Source organism: Cucumis melo, chromosome 11, assembly GCF_025177605.1.
Source record: "Cucumis melo cultivar AY chromosome 11, USDA_Cmelo_AY_1.0, whole genome shotgun sequence".
Classification (NCBI taxonomy): Eukaryota; Viridiplantae; Streptophyta; class Magnoliopsida; order Cucurbitales; family Cucurbitaceae; genus Cucumis; species Cucumis melo.
This window is the reverse complement of record NC_066867.1, coordinates 29,857,872-29,874,589: the sequence shown is the minus strand read 5'-3', so window position 1 is coordinate 29,874,589 and position 16,718 is coordinate 29,857,872. Positions and strand designations below refer to the sequence as shown.

Sequence of the window (16,718 nt, the reverse complement as noted above, 5' to 3'; positions counted from 1 at the left end):
ATAATTGCATACTGACATCAATTTTTATGTCTCTCTATGTTGACTTTATTATTCTCTCATTTATGATTTAACATCTCATATGAATTATTGTATGTATCTTGCATGGGATATTTTGCTACTTCGTGCCCGTAAAAGTCAACACTTGTCTTTTGGTGTATAGGTCATAAGTGCTCACTTTGGGTGGTAAGGACTGTTGCATTTGATCCAAGTAACATTTCGTTTTGTACTGATTCAGCAGATTGTACAATCAAGGTATTTATTTTTAAAATTATTCAATATGAATGAATTCCATTTTGGTCGGTCGAAGTGGGCCATATATAGGTTCCATAGTTTTTGCCCTTCGATATCGTTATCTTTGAGTTTTCTGCTGCTGAAAATTGAAGTGTCATTTATTTGTGATAATTGTAGGAGCATGTTTCTTCTTCCTAGAATAGTGTGACACGAAATAAATGATAGTATGGTTGATACGAGATTTTTCTTCTAGGGCTAGTACAATCCATGAACTCTCTGGGTACGATAACACCGTTTGCTCATTTTAATGGACCAACTGTATCCTTTTCTCTCTCTGATTTTTCCTTCCGATATCTTGGTCATATTAGTTTATTTCAATAAATTTTTTACTCATGTGGTGTAGTTCTCTTGGATCATTTCCCTTTGTTTCTACATAACATTAGTTGCTCTTCTTCTCGCTCTTTTGCCTACATTTCTGTATGATCAGGCCTAGATTTATTATGGTTCTGAGATGGTTACAACTTTTCTTAAAAGAGAAGAAAAACGGTGATGGGATTATAAGAACCTATTTTCATGCTTTTGTAATTATCGACTTATTATCATTCTTTTAGACTGGAGCAGTACATCAGATGATCAAAATAATTTGTATTCCAATATTGTGTATCTTTTGTGCTCAGTTCTCAGTAGAAGATTAATCAATACAATGTCTGTCAATGAACATTGGATGGAAATGTTCTTGGATAAACTGAGCTCACCCAGCTCCCCTCTACTTCCTTTTTTCTTGAAATATATATATATATATATATATATCATGCATCATGTGGCTTAAAATGTTTTTACGTAAATTTTTAAAATTTTAAATTGTGATTTAATTACTTTTAACGTAAATTTTTGATTCAACCTCCATCGACTCTAATTAGTAAATATTAGACATGTAATTAAGTAATTTAAATAGTGGAATAAGTTAATTTTAATGAATATGGATATTGTGAATTCATATTGATACGAGATATTTTTAACGTGGTTCTAAATTTTGACACAATTTTGGAGTTTTTTTTTTTTTTGAATGAATACCTATAGTTAAATTTAAAATTTAAATAGTTAGTATGAAATTTAAAACTATAAAAAGAGAAAAATATATAAAAGTATTCGGATAAATAAAATTAAAATGTGATGCGAGTAATATTTTCTAATATGAATTGATATGTGGTGTAAAAAATATTAGTTCAAAACAAACACAATAAAAATTAAAGTGGTTAAGATTTTACCATGAAGTGTGAACGTAAGATATGTATGGGTGGATTAAGGGAAAGTGAAAAATTATTTCCTCGTAATTTTGAATATAGTAGAGATTTTAATATAGTATATACATGAATAATGCGGATAATATTTTTGAATAGGAAGAGATGAGATTTCAGAAATTTTTGTTTATATATTTGCTTGTAAAGAGATTTGACTATATAAATATAGACAGGATCATCATTGGAATCTGGTGATGTAGATGACAAAGGAGGCGAGAGTCGAGGAGCACTTGCTGCTAGAGGAAAGGTCACACCACTCGTGCAGTGAGAAAACTTCTTCTTCATTCAAAACACCATACCCATAGGCCATAACCCCAAAACAATAATATAATTTCAAATATTGAATGCATGGTTGGAACGACTACTTTGTAAGTGTTTTTAAACATGTTGAAACTCATTTCTTTGACATTTTATACATATTCTTTAACAATAAGTTCACTTGTGAAATGTCTTCGAGTTCTTCTCAAAGACTACAAGAACGAAATGGACAGTGGATTAGCAACTTTAGAAAGAGCTCCTCTATAACATTCAAAAGTATGAATCAACCCACGAAAAGTCAACGGCTGTTGAGGCAGTCGACAAGATGCAAAAGTCAATTATCAGAAAATGAGCTGTCAAGTTATTTTCTATTGTTTTTTTCTCCTTGTTCTTCTCTGAAATGTTACTAACGCATTTCATAGATCTCAAAACTCCTCTCTTGCTCACTAGTGAATGCCATTGCAACACCTCACAAATTTCTTGTGTATCGTTGGGACCGGAAACAACGTTGACGGTGGGAAAAGTGGTGTCGTAATGGGCAGAAATTCAGAGAATGGCTTTGGGTTTTGTCACAAAAACACTGTCCTTCCATGATTTAAAGAACTGTCTTGCTTCCATGCTTTCATCGATGCTCCCTCACAAATTTCTTGTGAAATTTCAATTTTCAGAATGAATCAAGATCCTCATCTTTCTCCAACTTTGAAGCCGCCAATCTCCTTTTATCAGGCACGGCTTTCATTTTCCCTCCTTTTTCTATATACTTTGTTAACAATGATGATGATGATGTTGATGATGATGTTTGCTAGCTTACGGTTGCGAAATTTGATTGCGAAATTCTCTTTTTCCTTAATTTAGGTCTTCTCTATCTCGGTCTAGTTGGAATTGTTTCTGAAATCGAGCTGAAGGTAATGAATTCAGGAAGTTCAAGTGTTTTTTTTTTTTTTTAAAGATTGTGTCGGTACGATTTTGGATAAGAATAAGGACGAAGTGTTAAGAATCTGTGCAGTGAAGATGGTTTGAATAGTGAACGTAATCACACAATGGAACACGTTCAATTGATTAGGCAGATAAAAACAACCAAGTGCTATTACAAAATTCTTGGTGTGAAGAAAAATAGTTCCGCTGAAGAGATTAAGAGGGCTTATAAGAAACTGTGCCTAAAAGTTCACCCTGATAAAAACAAGGCTCCAGGTTCTGCTGAAGCATTCAACAAAGTAAACAAGGCTTTCAGATGTTTGAGCGATGATACTTCGAGAAGGAAATATGATCACACGGCTTTGGTTGATCAGTATCAGTACAACCAACAGCAGAAGGTAAGGCATAGGAGAAGTGAAATGAATCATGATTCGTCTGAAAACAAAATTGATCCTAACGGAGGTAGGAAAAGCCAACAGAGGACTGAAAAATCTGATGGGGGAGGTCCCAAATTTTTTATCATTCTTCTAATGTTACTATTGTTAATTTACTTGTTGGCATATATGCCATTTCGAGAGCCTGACTATTCTTTGCATCAAAATCTATCCTATAGTATTCCTATGGCTACAGAGAAACATGGAGTGGAATTCTTTGTCAAATCTTCAAATTTTGATGTAAGATATCCTCTTGGAAGCCCAGCTCGAGCTGAAATAGAAAATAGTGTGATAATGGATTATCGAAACCTTGTTTCGCGTTATTGTGATGTAGAACTCCAGAGACTCCAGTGGAATAAAAATCTCCCAACTCCTCATTGTGCGAAGCTGAATAACCTCGAGGTAGCATAAAGATAAATGGGGTTCTTTCTTTTCTTAGAAGTTATCTTTTTGGAGATAATTATCCATCTTTTGTTGCTTGTAACTTCACTTGTTAACCTTGCTTGGATATAGAAGCTTTTGCATCTCATTTTGATGTATGTGTCTGATTCTGACAAAGAATTTGATATTATTACAGTCTGTAGGAAGCTTTGTTGAAGAAGGTATTGTAGTTTTAGATCCTTTGTTTGAACCTCAAACAAACTCGTGTAATATCATTTCCTTTTTAATTATTTTTAGTTTCTACTAATTGACCTTTATCTAAATTTTCGAGCCCTCGATTGAAGTGTTTTAAATTATTGATATATGTTAAACTGAGCATTAGTATATGTTTTGGACATAAAAAAATATTTTGTTGCATTCCCAACTACAGAGCCTCCCCTCAAATGGTATCCATCTACCTAATTTTGTCTTGACTAACTCCTTTTCCCCAGAGCAAACAGCTTATCCAAGGAATCTTAGGATCTTACTTGTTAAGTTTGGGGCATGACTCATTGTTTGCTTTTAGTATCACTCCAAAAGGTCTCCTACTAATGGAAATAGTTGTCTTTACTAATATACCAACGATCATCTCTTTATCTAATCGATGTGTAACTCTGTTCTTATTTTCAATAGGAATAAATATAACTAATAACAAAAACGTCATTTTAACCTTAAAAGTAAATACATAATTAATCATAATTTACACAACATATAAAAGTATATAACGTGGTTGGAAGTCTTTTTTTGACGGGAAATGATACAAACATGCAAAATCCATAAAACAATTTTTAGGAAATAAGTTATTTCAAAGTATTTTTTTTTTCTTGCATGGTAAATTGGTAATCAAACCCTGGAATTCCATCAAAGTTAATTTATACTGCTTCGTTCGAGTATAATAAACTTCGAATATGAATTTATAAAATAAGTTGATTCTTAATTTTTAAAGTAAAATTTGTCTATTTAGTCTTTAATTTTGAAAAAATATTGCATTCCATCCTTACATTCTAAGAATATAATTTTGTGTCCCATATTTACAAGAAAGATCAGTTTTATCCTCAAATTTTCGAAATATACATTTTTACTTTTTAAATTTTAAAAAATGTTAAAAAAGTCACTTAAATAATTTTGTACTTTTACTTTAAATAATTATACCATATTTAAAATTAGAAAAATGTACATCGATAAAATTGAGTCCAAACTTCAACTAAAAAGAAAGTAATTTTTTAAGATTTGTCAAATCAGAAAATGAGATATTGTATTCTAAAAGTTATTTTCTTTTGTTTTTCTCCTTGGAAGTCCCCAAACGCATCTCTCTTGAATATCAAACCAAAAAAGTCCTCTCTTGCTGACGAATGAACGCCATTGCAGCATCTCAATAATCTCCCCACCTCGGTCTTCATCGCTAACAAATTTCTTGTACGATTTCAATCTTCACGATGAATCAAGATCCTCGTCTTTCTCCAACTTTGAAGCCTTCAATCTCCTTTTATCAGGCACCACTCTCATCTTCCCTTCTTTTCCATCTATCTTGAATATAAAATTATATTGTTATCAATGAAGATGATGACGTTTACTCTAGCTTACAGTTGCGAAATTTGATAGTGGTTTTCTCTTTTTCCTTAATTTAGGTCTTATCTATCTCGAGTATGTATCCAGTCTAGTTGGAATTGTATTCGGCTGAAGGTAATTCCCGAGTTCAGGTTTTTTTTTTTTTTTTTTTCTTTCGGGGGGTGGGGGGGGGTGGGTGGGGGATTTTGTCGGTGTGATTATGGATGGGAATAAGGATGAAGCTTTGAGATGTATTCGTATAGCGGAAGAATCAATTGCGTCGGGGAATAAAGAGCGAGCACTTAGATTCATTAAAATTGCTCGTCGTCTTAATCAGAGTTTGCAAATCGACGAGCTATTGACGGCGTGTGAGGAGATGGGTTCGGGATCATCCGCGGAGAAACGCGCGGGAAAAGGTGAGAGTGTTTCTGGTTCGGTGAAACATGTTGATGGTTTGAATGGTGAACGTAATTACAGTATGGAACATGTTCAATTGATTAGGCAGATAAAAACAACCAAGGACTATTACGGAATTCTTGGTGTCGAGAAAACTAGTTCGGCTGAAGAGATTAAGAGGGCTTATAGGAAACTTTCCTTGAAAGTCCACCCGGATAAAAACAAGGCTCCTGGTTCTGAAGAAGCATTTAAGAAATTATCCAAGGCTTTCAGTTGTTTGAGCGATGATACTTTAAGAAGGCGATATGATCAGACGGCTTTGGTTGAACAGTATGAGTACAACCAACAGCATAATGTAAGGCATAGGAGAAGGAGAAATGGTCATGATTTGTTTGAAGAAAATTTTGATCCTGATGAGATATTCAGGGCGTTCTTTGGGCAGGGAAATATGTTTCAGACGAGTCGCGCTTATACGTATACAACTGGAGGTGCAGGAAGCCAACAAAGGACAGAATCTGATGGGGGAGGTCCCAGCTTTTTGATCATTCTTCTAATGTTACCATTCTTGTTAATTTGCTTGTTGGCTTACATGCCATTTCCAGAGCCGGAGTATGCTTTGCACAAAAATCTATCCTATAGTATTCCTATGGCTACAGAGAAGCATGGAGTGGAGTTTTTTGTCAAATCATCAGATTTTAATGTAAGATATCCTCTTGGAAGCCCAGGTCGAGTTGAAATAGAGAATAGTGTGCTGAGAGATTATAGAAACATGGTTTGGCGTTATTGTCATATAGAACTTCAGAGACGCCAGTGGAATAAAAATCTCCCAACTCCTCACTGTGAGAAGCTGAATACTCTCGCTGTAGCATGACGGTAAACGGGGGTTCTATCTTTTTATCTTTTCTTAGAAAAGAAATCGTATTATATTTTTGGAGATATTATTCAAATTCTGTTGCTTTTAACTTCACAGCTGTTAACCTTACTTGAATATAAAGGCTGCAACATTAAGTTCATTGTTTCTCGATGCTTTGCATCCCATTTTGATCTAGCCTATTGTGTCACTCATGTGTTAGGCAGTTCAAACTCAGATTGTTTAATGCACCTTTGCTGTTTGATCCCCGAGAAATTTTCTTTGTTGAACAAGGTATATTATAGTTGTAGATCCTTTGTTCGAAACTTCAAACTCCTATAATATCATTTCCTCTCTGATTTCTACTAATTCGATCTTGGGAAATAAAGTCTTTTGATATAGTTATATATATGTGAATCTACCATGAGTGAAGTTCCACATATTTTCTTGTATGGAAGGAAATGTGCAAGTATAGTATTCAGAATTTGTCAATTGATGTTCTGATCATATTTTAAATTAAAGCAGGTCATATAGATGGATTTTGAAATTTTGATACTCCATGCTCGTATGTGGAACAGAACGCTTATGGCTGGACCACAGGGGCTATGGTCCGACGGTTTCTTTGGGTTGTGTTGATTCAATCACCGAAGGTTTCTTTGGGTTGTGTTGATTCAATCACTTGGCGCCATTTGCCATCAACGACCCTGGACTGGTACTACCTTCTGTAATTTTTCCACATCACGTCCTCTTGAAACTAGTGTAATCCATTTTCTGAATGAAGTCAAAATAATTGTACGAACTGAAAGAAGATATTGATTTGTTTCTGCACATTTTGCAAATAATAATAGAGCGAAGCTTAGGTTTTTACTTATATGCCCTTGTCATCAATATGATATAGGATTCATGATGCCTGTGATGATAAGATTAAGTTACTACTTCTATTACTCAAAAGAGAGAGAATAAAAAATTCGCACAGCAACCGATTATTTGGCATCTTGTTTTAGTTCGTGTTTGATGAAAACAGTCACGGAGTTTATGAAATGAAATCTTGGGGGGGCATCCCTTTCTCTTTCATCTCTTTCCTCGTACCTTGACATCTTCCTATGATTGGTTATGCTCGCAGCCTGGATAACTCTATACGACTTCCTGGATAATTAGTGATGGTTAAGCTCTAGCAATATCCCGATAACTCTGTACTCTACTACTTTTTTAGCTTGCAGACCCATTAACTGACAGTTGGATATATTTTGTAGTATTCGGCCGCAACAACGGGGTTGATTGAAGGGACACATTTTGAGAAAAAACAAGTCCTAGAATCCAGATGAATGTAATGAAATACAAAAAAACCAAAACATTCCATCAAAGAGATGATGATAACGAATAGAATACTGTGAATTGAAAATTGCACCAACTCAAATTCCGCTGAAAAATAAATGTCTTCCAGAGGGTACAACCGCAACCTAATACATTATTCATACAAGCCCAATCCCAGGCATCATACCTAGATTTTCAGAAGAAACACAAAACAAACTTCCAGTTGTGTTGATTGATCTTACATGCGAGGTTTAGCATGGCCACCAGGAGCACTCTGCATTGGAATCACACAATATAAGTACTTTGAGTAGCAATTATCATAATCAATCTAAGACCATCAGAGATTTGTCATTGTATGTTAGCATGAATCAAATCACTTGTTTCACATCATTGAATTGAGAAATCTGTACACTGGGACGGTTAGATCATTGTCGACAAAGATGATCCCATGATAGGCAATTTTGGAATGTTTCATCAAAATTTAGGAGTGTTTCCTATTTTATCAAGAGCCATTTTGTTCCCAATTACTCTAGGCAGTGGCGTCCAAATGCGAAGAGGGAAGAGACTCAAACGATGCAACGTGTAATACTTAATAAAAACATGGATGGAGAATTAGGACTTTGTAATTTTGTTTAGTTTGTTGTCTGTTAATTGGTTGGTTGACTTAAATTCTATCAGAATTGACACCTGTAGTCACTTGGAAGTTGGCAAGCAATCTTTTATCCCTTCCGAAAATAGGATGCACCAAGTTTTTTCCTAGAAACTTATTCCCTCCCAGTTTTTGTTTGCCAAATCACCCTAAATCTGTTCCTCAGCTTTCTATTTTACCAAGAGTTCAGCTTTTGATCCATGTGGGAGATGCATATAAGAGTTGAGGATCGTTTTATTAAGAGGTGCATGAAGAGGAGCTGTGTTAAATTAGGATGCAGATTTCTCACCAGAGTTGCACCCTGGGCAGCCCTTTCAGCTAAGTATCTACAGGGCTTGAAAAATCCACCATACTGTTTCGACCATTCCTCCAATCTCGAGTAGATGTATTTTGATCCAAGAGAATCCGCCCAGAACATGAGTCCTCCCCTGCACAAGGACACAATTTTTTTACTCTAGTTTTTGGAACTATGGAGACATACCAAAATGAGGTCAACTTAACAAACCTGTAGGAGGGGAAACCCATTCCCATTACACCAGCAATGTCCAGGTCAGCTGCTTTGACTGCTATGCCTTCGGCAAGGACACGACATGCTTCATTCACCACCGGGAAGAATATCATCTCCACAATGTCCTTTTCGGATAACTTTGTGAGCTACATTACCGAAGTCATTTATTTAGTTATGCCACAACTACCTTCACTTTTTCAAGTTAATACTTCATGAGTTCATTCCAAAAGTATATTCTTGCAAACGAAGTTTATTATACGATTCAAATGCTACAATTTCTGCCTATAGCTAAGGTCATAAAATAAATTTTAAATGAAGAGAATGAAGCAAAGCAAATGTATGTTTGTGAGGAAAAATAGGGAGAGATACCTTAGGATCAACTGAAACACCAGAAATGCTCCTAGCCTTCTCAATGTATTTCTTTAACTCCGGATTTGGACCAGCTTTTCGGTTCTTGTCATAGACATAGAAACCTTTACGAGTGGATTCACCTTAGGTGTGTAATGCATTCTCATTTTTGTAAGTAATGTTGTCTTTCAAGTAAAAATGAATGCGAACACGAATGAATATTACAAGCGAGACCATCTAAAATTGCATAATAAAGGTAACGACATATTCAATGACAGGTGAGGAGTGTGGACTGTGGGAGGGGAAATAGGAGGTTTTATAGAGGGGTAGAGCGTTCTTTGAACGAGGTTTGGGAGGAAGTGATGTTTAGTGCCTCTTTTGAGTATCCGTTTGTATGATCTTTTGTAATTACCAACTTAGTATCATTCTTTTAGACTGGAGCTTGTTCATGTAGGTAGTTGACCGCTTCTATAGGCTTGTTTTTCCTATGCCCTTATATTTCTTTCATTTTACGCAATGAAAGCTCGGTTTTGTAAAATAATAACAAAAGTAAATAACAAGCCCTATGCTTATTTTGAGATGAAAAAGCTACCTGCATTCTTATCCTCTTGCATCAGAGGAATTAGCATAGATTTATAAGTTCTTTCTGGAAAAGCTTGAACAAACTGACTAGCAGTTGCTGCTGCCACACCAAAACCAACAAGGTCACACAACCTGAAAGGATTATCAAGAGCAAATAAGGAAAAAAAAAAAAACTGACAACCTTACTTCAACAAAAAATAAAAGACGAAGAGTAAGCTGTGGTTTTATAAGATGAGGAGATGCAGCTGACGCAAACTTCATTGACAATTACAAACCTGAAGGGTCCCATTGGCATTCCAAACTTGGAAATAGCCCTGTCAATCTGATAGGGATCTACCCCGCGTTCTGCAAGTAAAATTGCAGCCTGAGAGTAGGGAAAAAACATTCTGTTGACAGCAAAACCTGTACAATTTCCAACGACAACTGGTGTTTTTTTTATATTCTTCCCAACATCTAGCAGATCAACAATCACTTGTGCAGCCGTATGCTTGGTACGGACAATTTCCAATAGCGGCATGACATGAGCAGGACTGCATCAGAAGCAGAAACTTAAGGCTAAGCCAAAAAGATCTCAGAAGGGGGGAGGGGATATGTGGATATACCTAAAGAAATGAGCTCCAATAATCCTGTCACGAGACTTTATTCTCTCTCCAATCAACTCCAAGTCTATTGTAGAAGTATTAGTAGCAAGCATGCAATGTGGGGGGCAATATTTTTCAAGATCAGAAAAGATTTGTTGCTTCAAAGAAACATTCTCAATAACAGCCTGTTTCGAGAACACAAAAATCAATATTAACTAGTGCACTCGACCTTGGGGGAAGAAAGGGGGAGTCTTGACAACACTACAAAAGAGAAAAGAAGCCCAAAAGTACCTCTATAACCATATCTACATCTTTAAAACTTTCATAGTCAAGAACTCCCTTGAGTAAAGAAATAGTCTTTTCAAATTTCTCTTTAGTCATATTCCCTTTTTTGACTCGGCTTTGTAGGTTTGCTGTGGGAGAATATATCAGATCATGAGTTTAGAAAGAGCTGCAAATTGTGAAGTGCAAAAGAATATGTCAAAATCATTATTTTCCAGCCGTACCTCTGACTCTGTCAATGCCAGCCTGCAAGAACTTATCATTCACTTCTTTAAGTACAACATGATAGTCGCTAAGAATCAATGCTGTAGCTATACCAGATCCCATTAATCCTCCTCCGACAATAGCAACTTTCTTGATTTGTCTCGGTACCAAACCCAAATCAGTAACTCCAGGTACCTATCAAACATGAAAGGAGAAGAAATGTTGGTGTGAACGGGGACGTATGAATAAGCCTTTACAACAAATTAGCAAAACTACTGATTTTCTCAGTAGTGAAGACCCTTTATACAGTATTATGGTTCGCATCCTGAGCTATGGAATTGCCAAATTTAGTATCTAACTCTATTGATATTCTAGTTCTCCTTGGGGACGTTCACTTTAGCCCTTAAGATCGATCCTCCATAGAAAATTAGACATGATGAAAACAAATAAATACAACCATGAACATCCAAAGATCAAGAGGTCAAGAGAATATACTTCTTAAGTCTATCAGAATACTCATTATTAATGTACAACCACTTCTCTAAAAACAACATAACATTCATGTCTCAGTTCTTTATTATCTGACCTTAGTTGTTGAACGCTGGGCAAAGAAGATATGGATTAAGCTTTTGCAAGTATCAGAATGTAGGAGTCCCTGGAATTCTTCAGCCTCCTGGAATAACCAAAACAAATATATAGGCTGTGAAAGAAGGGGGGAGGAAATGGAGAGGAAAGAAAATTATCAAGAAGATGAGAAACCTTCCAAAGTCCAGCACGAGGGCCAGAGACGACACCCGTTTCAACAGCATCAATGCAGGCAAATATATGCTTAAGATTTGGGGACTGTTTCTTTGCCTGAGCTCTAGCTAAATTAATTATTTTCCTAGCTTCAGCAAGAGACTCTAACTTGTCAGTCCTGTGAAGACTGAGAACCCATGGTCTTCTTCGCTCAAGGATTTCGAGAGCCCATCTACGTGCAGTGTTGATCAACTCTTCAGGAGGGACAATGGCATCCACAAGCCCCAAAGAATGAGCTTCTTGTCCTTTAATCGGCTTTGACGTCTGTTTACATGTGTAATAGACAACAAGAATCAAAGTTAATATATTTACAACTACGATGTGTATCTTTTACATTATTATCCATTTGTTAATCCATCTAAGCTTACCAACATCATTTCTAGGGCCTTTGAGAGACCAACAAGACGTGGAAGCCGTTGTGTTCCTGAATAGTTAAAGAGTTTCAAGATTAAGATATGAAAAGTAAAACACCCCAACCATTTTAGGAATGTGTAGATCTTATTGTCTTCATGTTGGACAGACAGGATAATCCAAACAACAGAAAAAACTAAGATCTGCCTATTTCTTCTATATATGAATTGACTCCATCACTCAACGATCATTTGTTTATTCTCATACAATAAGACCAATAGCTATATTTTAAATCTTAAAAAACCAATCAACGCCTAAAAGTAAAACCTTACCTCCAAAACCAGGAATTATTCCAAGCTGAAGTTCAGGCAACCCTAATTGAGCGGTAGGAGTTGATATTCGAGCATGACAAGCCTGAGAATATTGAAGTCAGAGAAGAGATCGTAACAGGAGTCATTCTCATAAACCCAGTCTATATGGAAATAGCCAACATACCATGGCAACCTCCAACCCTCCACCCAAAGCAAGTCCATCTATTGCTGCAACCACAGGTTTTCGGGCAGCTGACAGACGAGATTAAGGAATTAACACCCACTAGGCCAGCAAAGAATCAAATCTCTCACAATTGATATAACTAAACCATGACAGTAATTCATTACCTTCAAAAATATCAGTGATCATTTCAATTGATATGTTTCTAACATTTGGTTGCTCCCCTGAGACACATTTTACATGAAGTCAATATGCATGGATTGATTAGAAAATTTCATCCGTACCAGTGAAGTACGTGAATTTTTCATGTCCTTAGAGATTTTTTCTTGTAACTACAAGTTAATCAGACCTACCCTTTCCTCCTTGGAGTACACCAAAAGCAGTTATATCAAAGCCACCAGAAAATTTTCCCTTTGCACCTACACTCCAAACAATATAAAAGAATCAGTTCCTTTCTTCCATTCTCCATCTCTCTCTCGAGATCCGAACACAGATAAAGCACCAATTACCATCCCAAAATGTTTGATCCCACCACGGACAGAACTCTTGAAATCCATAAACCAAATTCATTTCACATATTACTAACCTGTAACAACAATTGCCTTCACATCATCTCTTCTCAAGGCTTGTTCATAACTATCTCTCAGGCTGAATAACACTGTGTTTGGACAAAAATAGTATACACAAATTAGAATTTCAGGTTCCTTCACTTATTTTAGAAACAACTACGTCCATCCGGGAGAATCACAAAACTCCTGTTCCAACTTAAGCAAGGTACTAGCTAGAAGATAATTACAATAAGTCTTTGAAACCGAAGGCAAACATGAAATTTGAGTTTCCTATCTATCTCCATGGCCAAAATCTAAAACTGAATGGAGATTTGATAGAAAGAATGAAACTGTACCATCAAAAGACAAGGAGTTAACTGGAGGGTTGATGATGGTGATTATTGCTACTCCATCAGTTCCCACCTCCATTACTGTTCTTCCTTTTGCATTGCTTCCCATTTTGCCTCTCTCCGTTTTTCTATTGTTTTGTTCCTCTAAGATGAATCAATGGAAAGGGAAACTTTTGTATGAGAAAATGGAGAGAAATGGAGAAAGAGAATCACAGAGTATGTCCATTCCAATTGTGAAGAATTGTGACGTCCTACAAGGCATGGCACATAGGACTTTGATTTTGGCACAGTTTCCAACGAAGTGATAAATATGATTCAAAGGTTATCGTTATCTGTCACTTTGATAAAAAAGAAACGTCCAAACTCATATTTTCCCCACCGTATTTGCTAAAAGCGGTTTAATATCGGTTTTTTTCTACTTTAATTTTTGTTTGTTTTGGAATCTAACTTCTAGATAATACATATATGTCTGCTCATGCTAGCCTTTGATTATTGAGGTTTTTTCTAGATTTCTATCTTTTGGACCAAAAAAACACCTAAAAAATTAATTCTTATATAAATAACCAATCATAAATTAAACTTAATTACAAGTTTTTTTTAATATAAAATTACAAAAAATACCCTAAATTTTTAGAAAATCTCAATTTGACATATTAGTCTTAAAGTATTAATCAAACCATTTTTTTTTTTAATTTTATGTTGCTAAACGTAAAATAATGTATTGTTTTACTTTGTTTGCCTTGTATAATAATGCATAGTTATTAAAAACAAATAAGCACATTAATTTTGGTTATTTAATTTTAAAAACGAAAATTTAAATAAAATATTTACAATGTTTTATTTTAAAAGTGGTCAGCCCTTAGATGTTATGAAAAATACACACACATCTATGAACCTAAGCTAATGGGTTTTAAGTTATTATTTTGGGTTCAAATCTTAAACGGTAGAAATCAATTGTGGTTAATTACGTCCAACTTTATATATATATATATTTTATATATATAGTCTCGAAGTTATAAATGAGGATAGATAGAAATAAATGATGGAACTGAATTATATAGAAACTACTCTAAATTAAATCATATGCCTTTTTTATATTACTCAAGCGGCCCCTCCCGATCCGGTAATTTGTCGGTGGATGATACTCATCCTTGCCGATCCCATCGGTGGTGTGCTGCACCCTTTTCTATTTTGGAGGATTTCAAGCCATCCAATTTGTTGGTCGGTCGTTATGTTAATTGAATTAAACTCTTGTCGATCGTATTTTATTATTTTAGTAGATAAAATAATCAACATAATTTATATTGGGTTGGTCTTTTAGTTTTGAAGAATTGTATTTATTTATGTTATTTAATTTTCGAATTTGAAAGATAAGCTTTTAAATGCGTGTTGATAGATCACTATCATCTTTCACTAGGAGTGTTAAGGGGTTGAATGTAATTAGGATTGCTTTGAATCATATGAGTATTATAATGTGTGTCAATTTGAGGATAAAATAAAAATGGAATCGTAAAGATGTGAAACAATGAAAAATAGAGTTTAAATGATAATTGTCGAAACGAAATGAGTTTAATATTACAATTTGAGCTCAAAACGTATAATTCCCTCGTGAATTTTTTGTTATGTTGTAATTGCATTCAAATTTTATTATGGGTGTCCAACACCTTTTAGTAAGTATCGTCTATAAACGACTGATAAAGATATTTTTCTTCATTAAATCTTCTCTCTGTTCTCTCTTGTGTTTTCTTGGTTGTATAGTCATATAATTGAAGATCTTGCTCCCAAAGGTAGATATGATAATGTGGCTTTGTGAATCGATTCCTTTCCATAGCAACTTAAGAGCTTGATAGAGAATGAAGGTCTTGATGTTATAGTTTCCACAACGAACGCCAAACCAAAAATTTTCATCATGGTTATAGCCTACGTTTACAATGATCCCAACTATTTCGATGGACTTTTTTCATTTGCGTTGGTTTTCTAATATAAGGTACTTGTGTACATTTATTTTTCTCACTTGAGGTTGTAAAATTTTAAATTATGAAGGTATTCATTTTCCTTCGTTGAAATTATTATATAGTTTTTTAAAACTTGGAAAGGAATTTATTTCTATATTTTCATATTTATTTCATTTTTCAATATTACTTTCTAAATATCATTTTGTTACTTGTATTTGATGACTAGACATGAATATTTTATATATACACACAAACCGTTTTTGTCTATTACATCACGTGAAAGAAGCATAGAAAACTACTCAAAGTAAAGAGTAACCAGAAGAGAAGACTTACGCTCCTCCAAAGCTTTAGACGCAAGTGAGTGACCTACAATATTTTAGCATCAACGAACATGAGAAAAAGAGATTCTACCCCAAAAATATACCTAAAGTCATTATTCTTTTAAATCGATATCAAAATTTAGCTACTTATCTAGTCATGGATTATAACGTTCACATTCCCCATGTATTTTTGGCCCAATTTAGCCAGCTGAGTCCATTCATATTGGGCTTTGATTTGGGCCTGAAATCCTCCCCATCTCCTGTCTCTGATTACATAGGCCCAGCCCACTTTGATCCAATCAAAATCTCTTTTATATTTACCCTTAATTGAACCATTCTTTCTTCAACATCCCATTTCAACAACTTGACCATAAATAAGAATGTCTATGATTTAAATAATATGACTATATTACTAACAATTCCCCTTGTTATAATTATTTGCAATTTAGATTTTATCTAATAATCAATGATATTTGCCATGTCACCATCATGAAAAACAATACACCTATCAATCAACCAATGGAGTAAGACTCAGCTCCCCATGGACTTTTAGAAGGATATATAAATAGAAGTAGAAAAGAAAATAAAATAAAATTTGGAAATATAAATTCTTTTTTTAAAAAATTCTCTTTTTAGAGGGATCCCCCACACCCTCACATGCTTTAAGGTAAAGCAATGGTATTGTTTTAAAAAGAAGTGCATTTGAAGCTATGAGAAGGAGGGGGGGGGGGGGGGGGGGGGGGGGAAGGGAGAGGGGGCTGTTTGTAAATATCATAAAGTAAAAGGGCTTTTCTTTAAAAAAGAAAATTCTTCTAAGGGCCCACTTTGAGATCCACCAGTCCTCATTCTTTCTCATGTGGATCCCCACGTGCCATAAACAAACTAACTTCTTTTACACAAAAAGTTTTGTTGACTATTGTAGTTCTAAAGCTATAACTTTGGTTCTTAGGGTTGGAAAAAGGTGACATCAATCTTTACCCTATTCAAAATTTCGATGTTTTCGCTTAAGGCATCGCTAAATTATGTTTGTTTCGTATATGCTAATGTGAAAGATTTAAACATTTGACATGTTGAATCGACTAA

The 16,718-nt window shown here is 34.9% G+C and overlaps 3 protein-coding genes across 10 annotated transcripts; 2 read left to right on the top strand and 1 right to left on the bottom strand.

Moving 5' to 3' along the window:
• The first annotated feature begins 2,649 nt into the window (after positions 1 to 2,649).
• On the top strand, positions 2,650 to 3,827 carry LOC103497848 (chaperone protein dnaJ 49). Its single transcript, XM_008460216.3, has one exon. It carries the CDS (start codon positions 2,831 to 2,833, stop codon positions 3,548 to 3,550), a length of 720 nt encoding a protein of 239 aa, XP_008458438.2. The 5' UTR covers positions 2,650 to 2,830; the 3' UTR covers positions 3,551 to 3,827.
• Positions 3,828 to 4,816: 989 nt separating this feature from the next.
• Positions 4,817 to 7,224, top strand: LOC103497850 (chaperone protein dnaJ 49-like). 8 transcript variants are annotated; one of them, XM_051091870.1, is made up of 3 exons: positions 4,817 to 5,052; positions 5,188 to 6,376; positions 6,879 to 7,224. In XM_051091870.1, exon 2 carries the CDS (start codon positions 5,328 to 5,330, stop codon positions 6,372 to 6,374), a length of 1,047 nt encoding a protein of 348 aa, XP_050947827.1. In that variant the 5' UTR covers positions 4,817 to 5,052; positions 5,188 to 5,327; the 3' UTR covers positions 6,375 to 6,376; positions 6,879 to 7,224. The 8 variants fall into 8 exon arrangements, 2 of the variants coding, with proteins under 2 accessions (XP_050947827.1, XP_050947828.1); XM_051091871.1 differs by having other exon boundaries at positions 4,833 to 5,052; positions 6,932 to 7,224; XR_001763828.2 differs by lacking the exon at positions 4,817 to 5,052 and adding an exon at positions 6,577 to 6,647 and having other exon boundaries at positions 5,186 to 5,242.
• Positions 7,225 to 7,724: 500 nt separating this feature from the next.
• Positions 7,725 to 13,711, bottom strand: LOC103497849 (glyoxysomal fatty acid beta-oxidation multifunctional protein MFP-a). Its single transcript, XM_008460217.3, has 18 exons — positions 13,367 to 13,711; positions 13,049 to 13,120; positions 12,816 to 12,881; positions 12,630 to 12,686; positions 12,466 to 12,533; positions 12,303 to 12,384; positions 11,988 to 12,043; positions 11,581 to 11,883; positions 11,408 to 11,494; positions 10,842 to 11,016; positions 10,627 to 10,748; positions 10,357 to 10,520; positions 10,030 to 10,284; positions 9,765 to 9,886; positions 9,194 to 9,315; positions 8,822 to 8,970; positions 8,606 to 8,744; positions 7,725 to 7,941 (listed from the first exon to the last, which is right to left on the bottom strand). The coding sequence occupies exons 1-18, from the start codon at positions 13,467 to 13,469 to the stop codon at positions 7,906 to 7,908; spliced, it is 2,178 nt and encodes a 725-aa protein (XP_008458439.2). The 5' UTR covers positions 13,470 to 13,711; the 3' UTR covers positions 7,725 to 7,905.
• Positions 13,712 to 16,718: the final 3,007 nt, after the last annotated feature.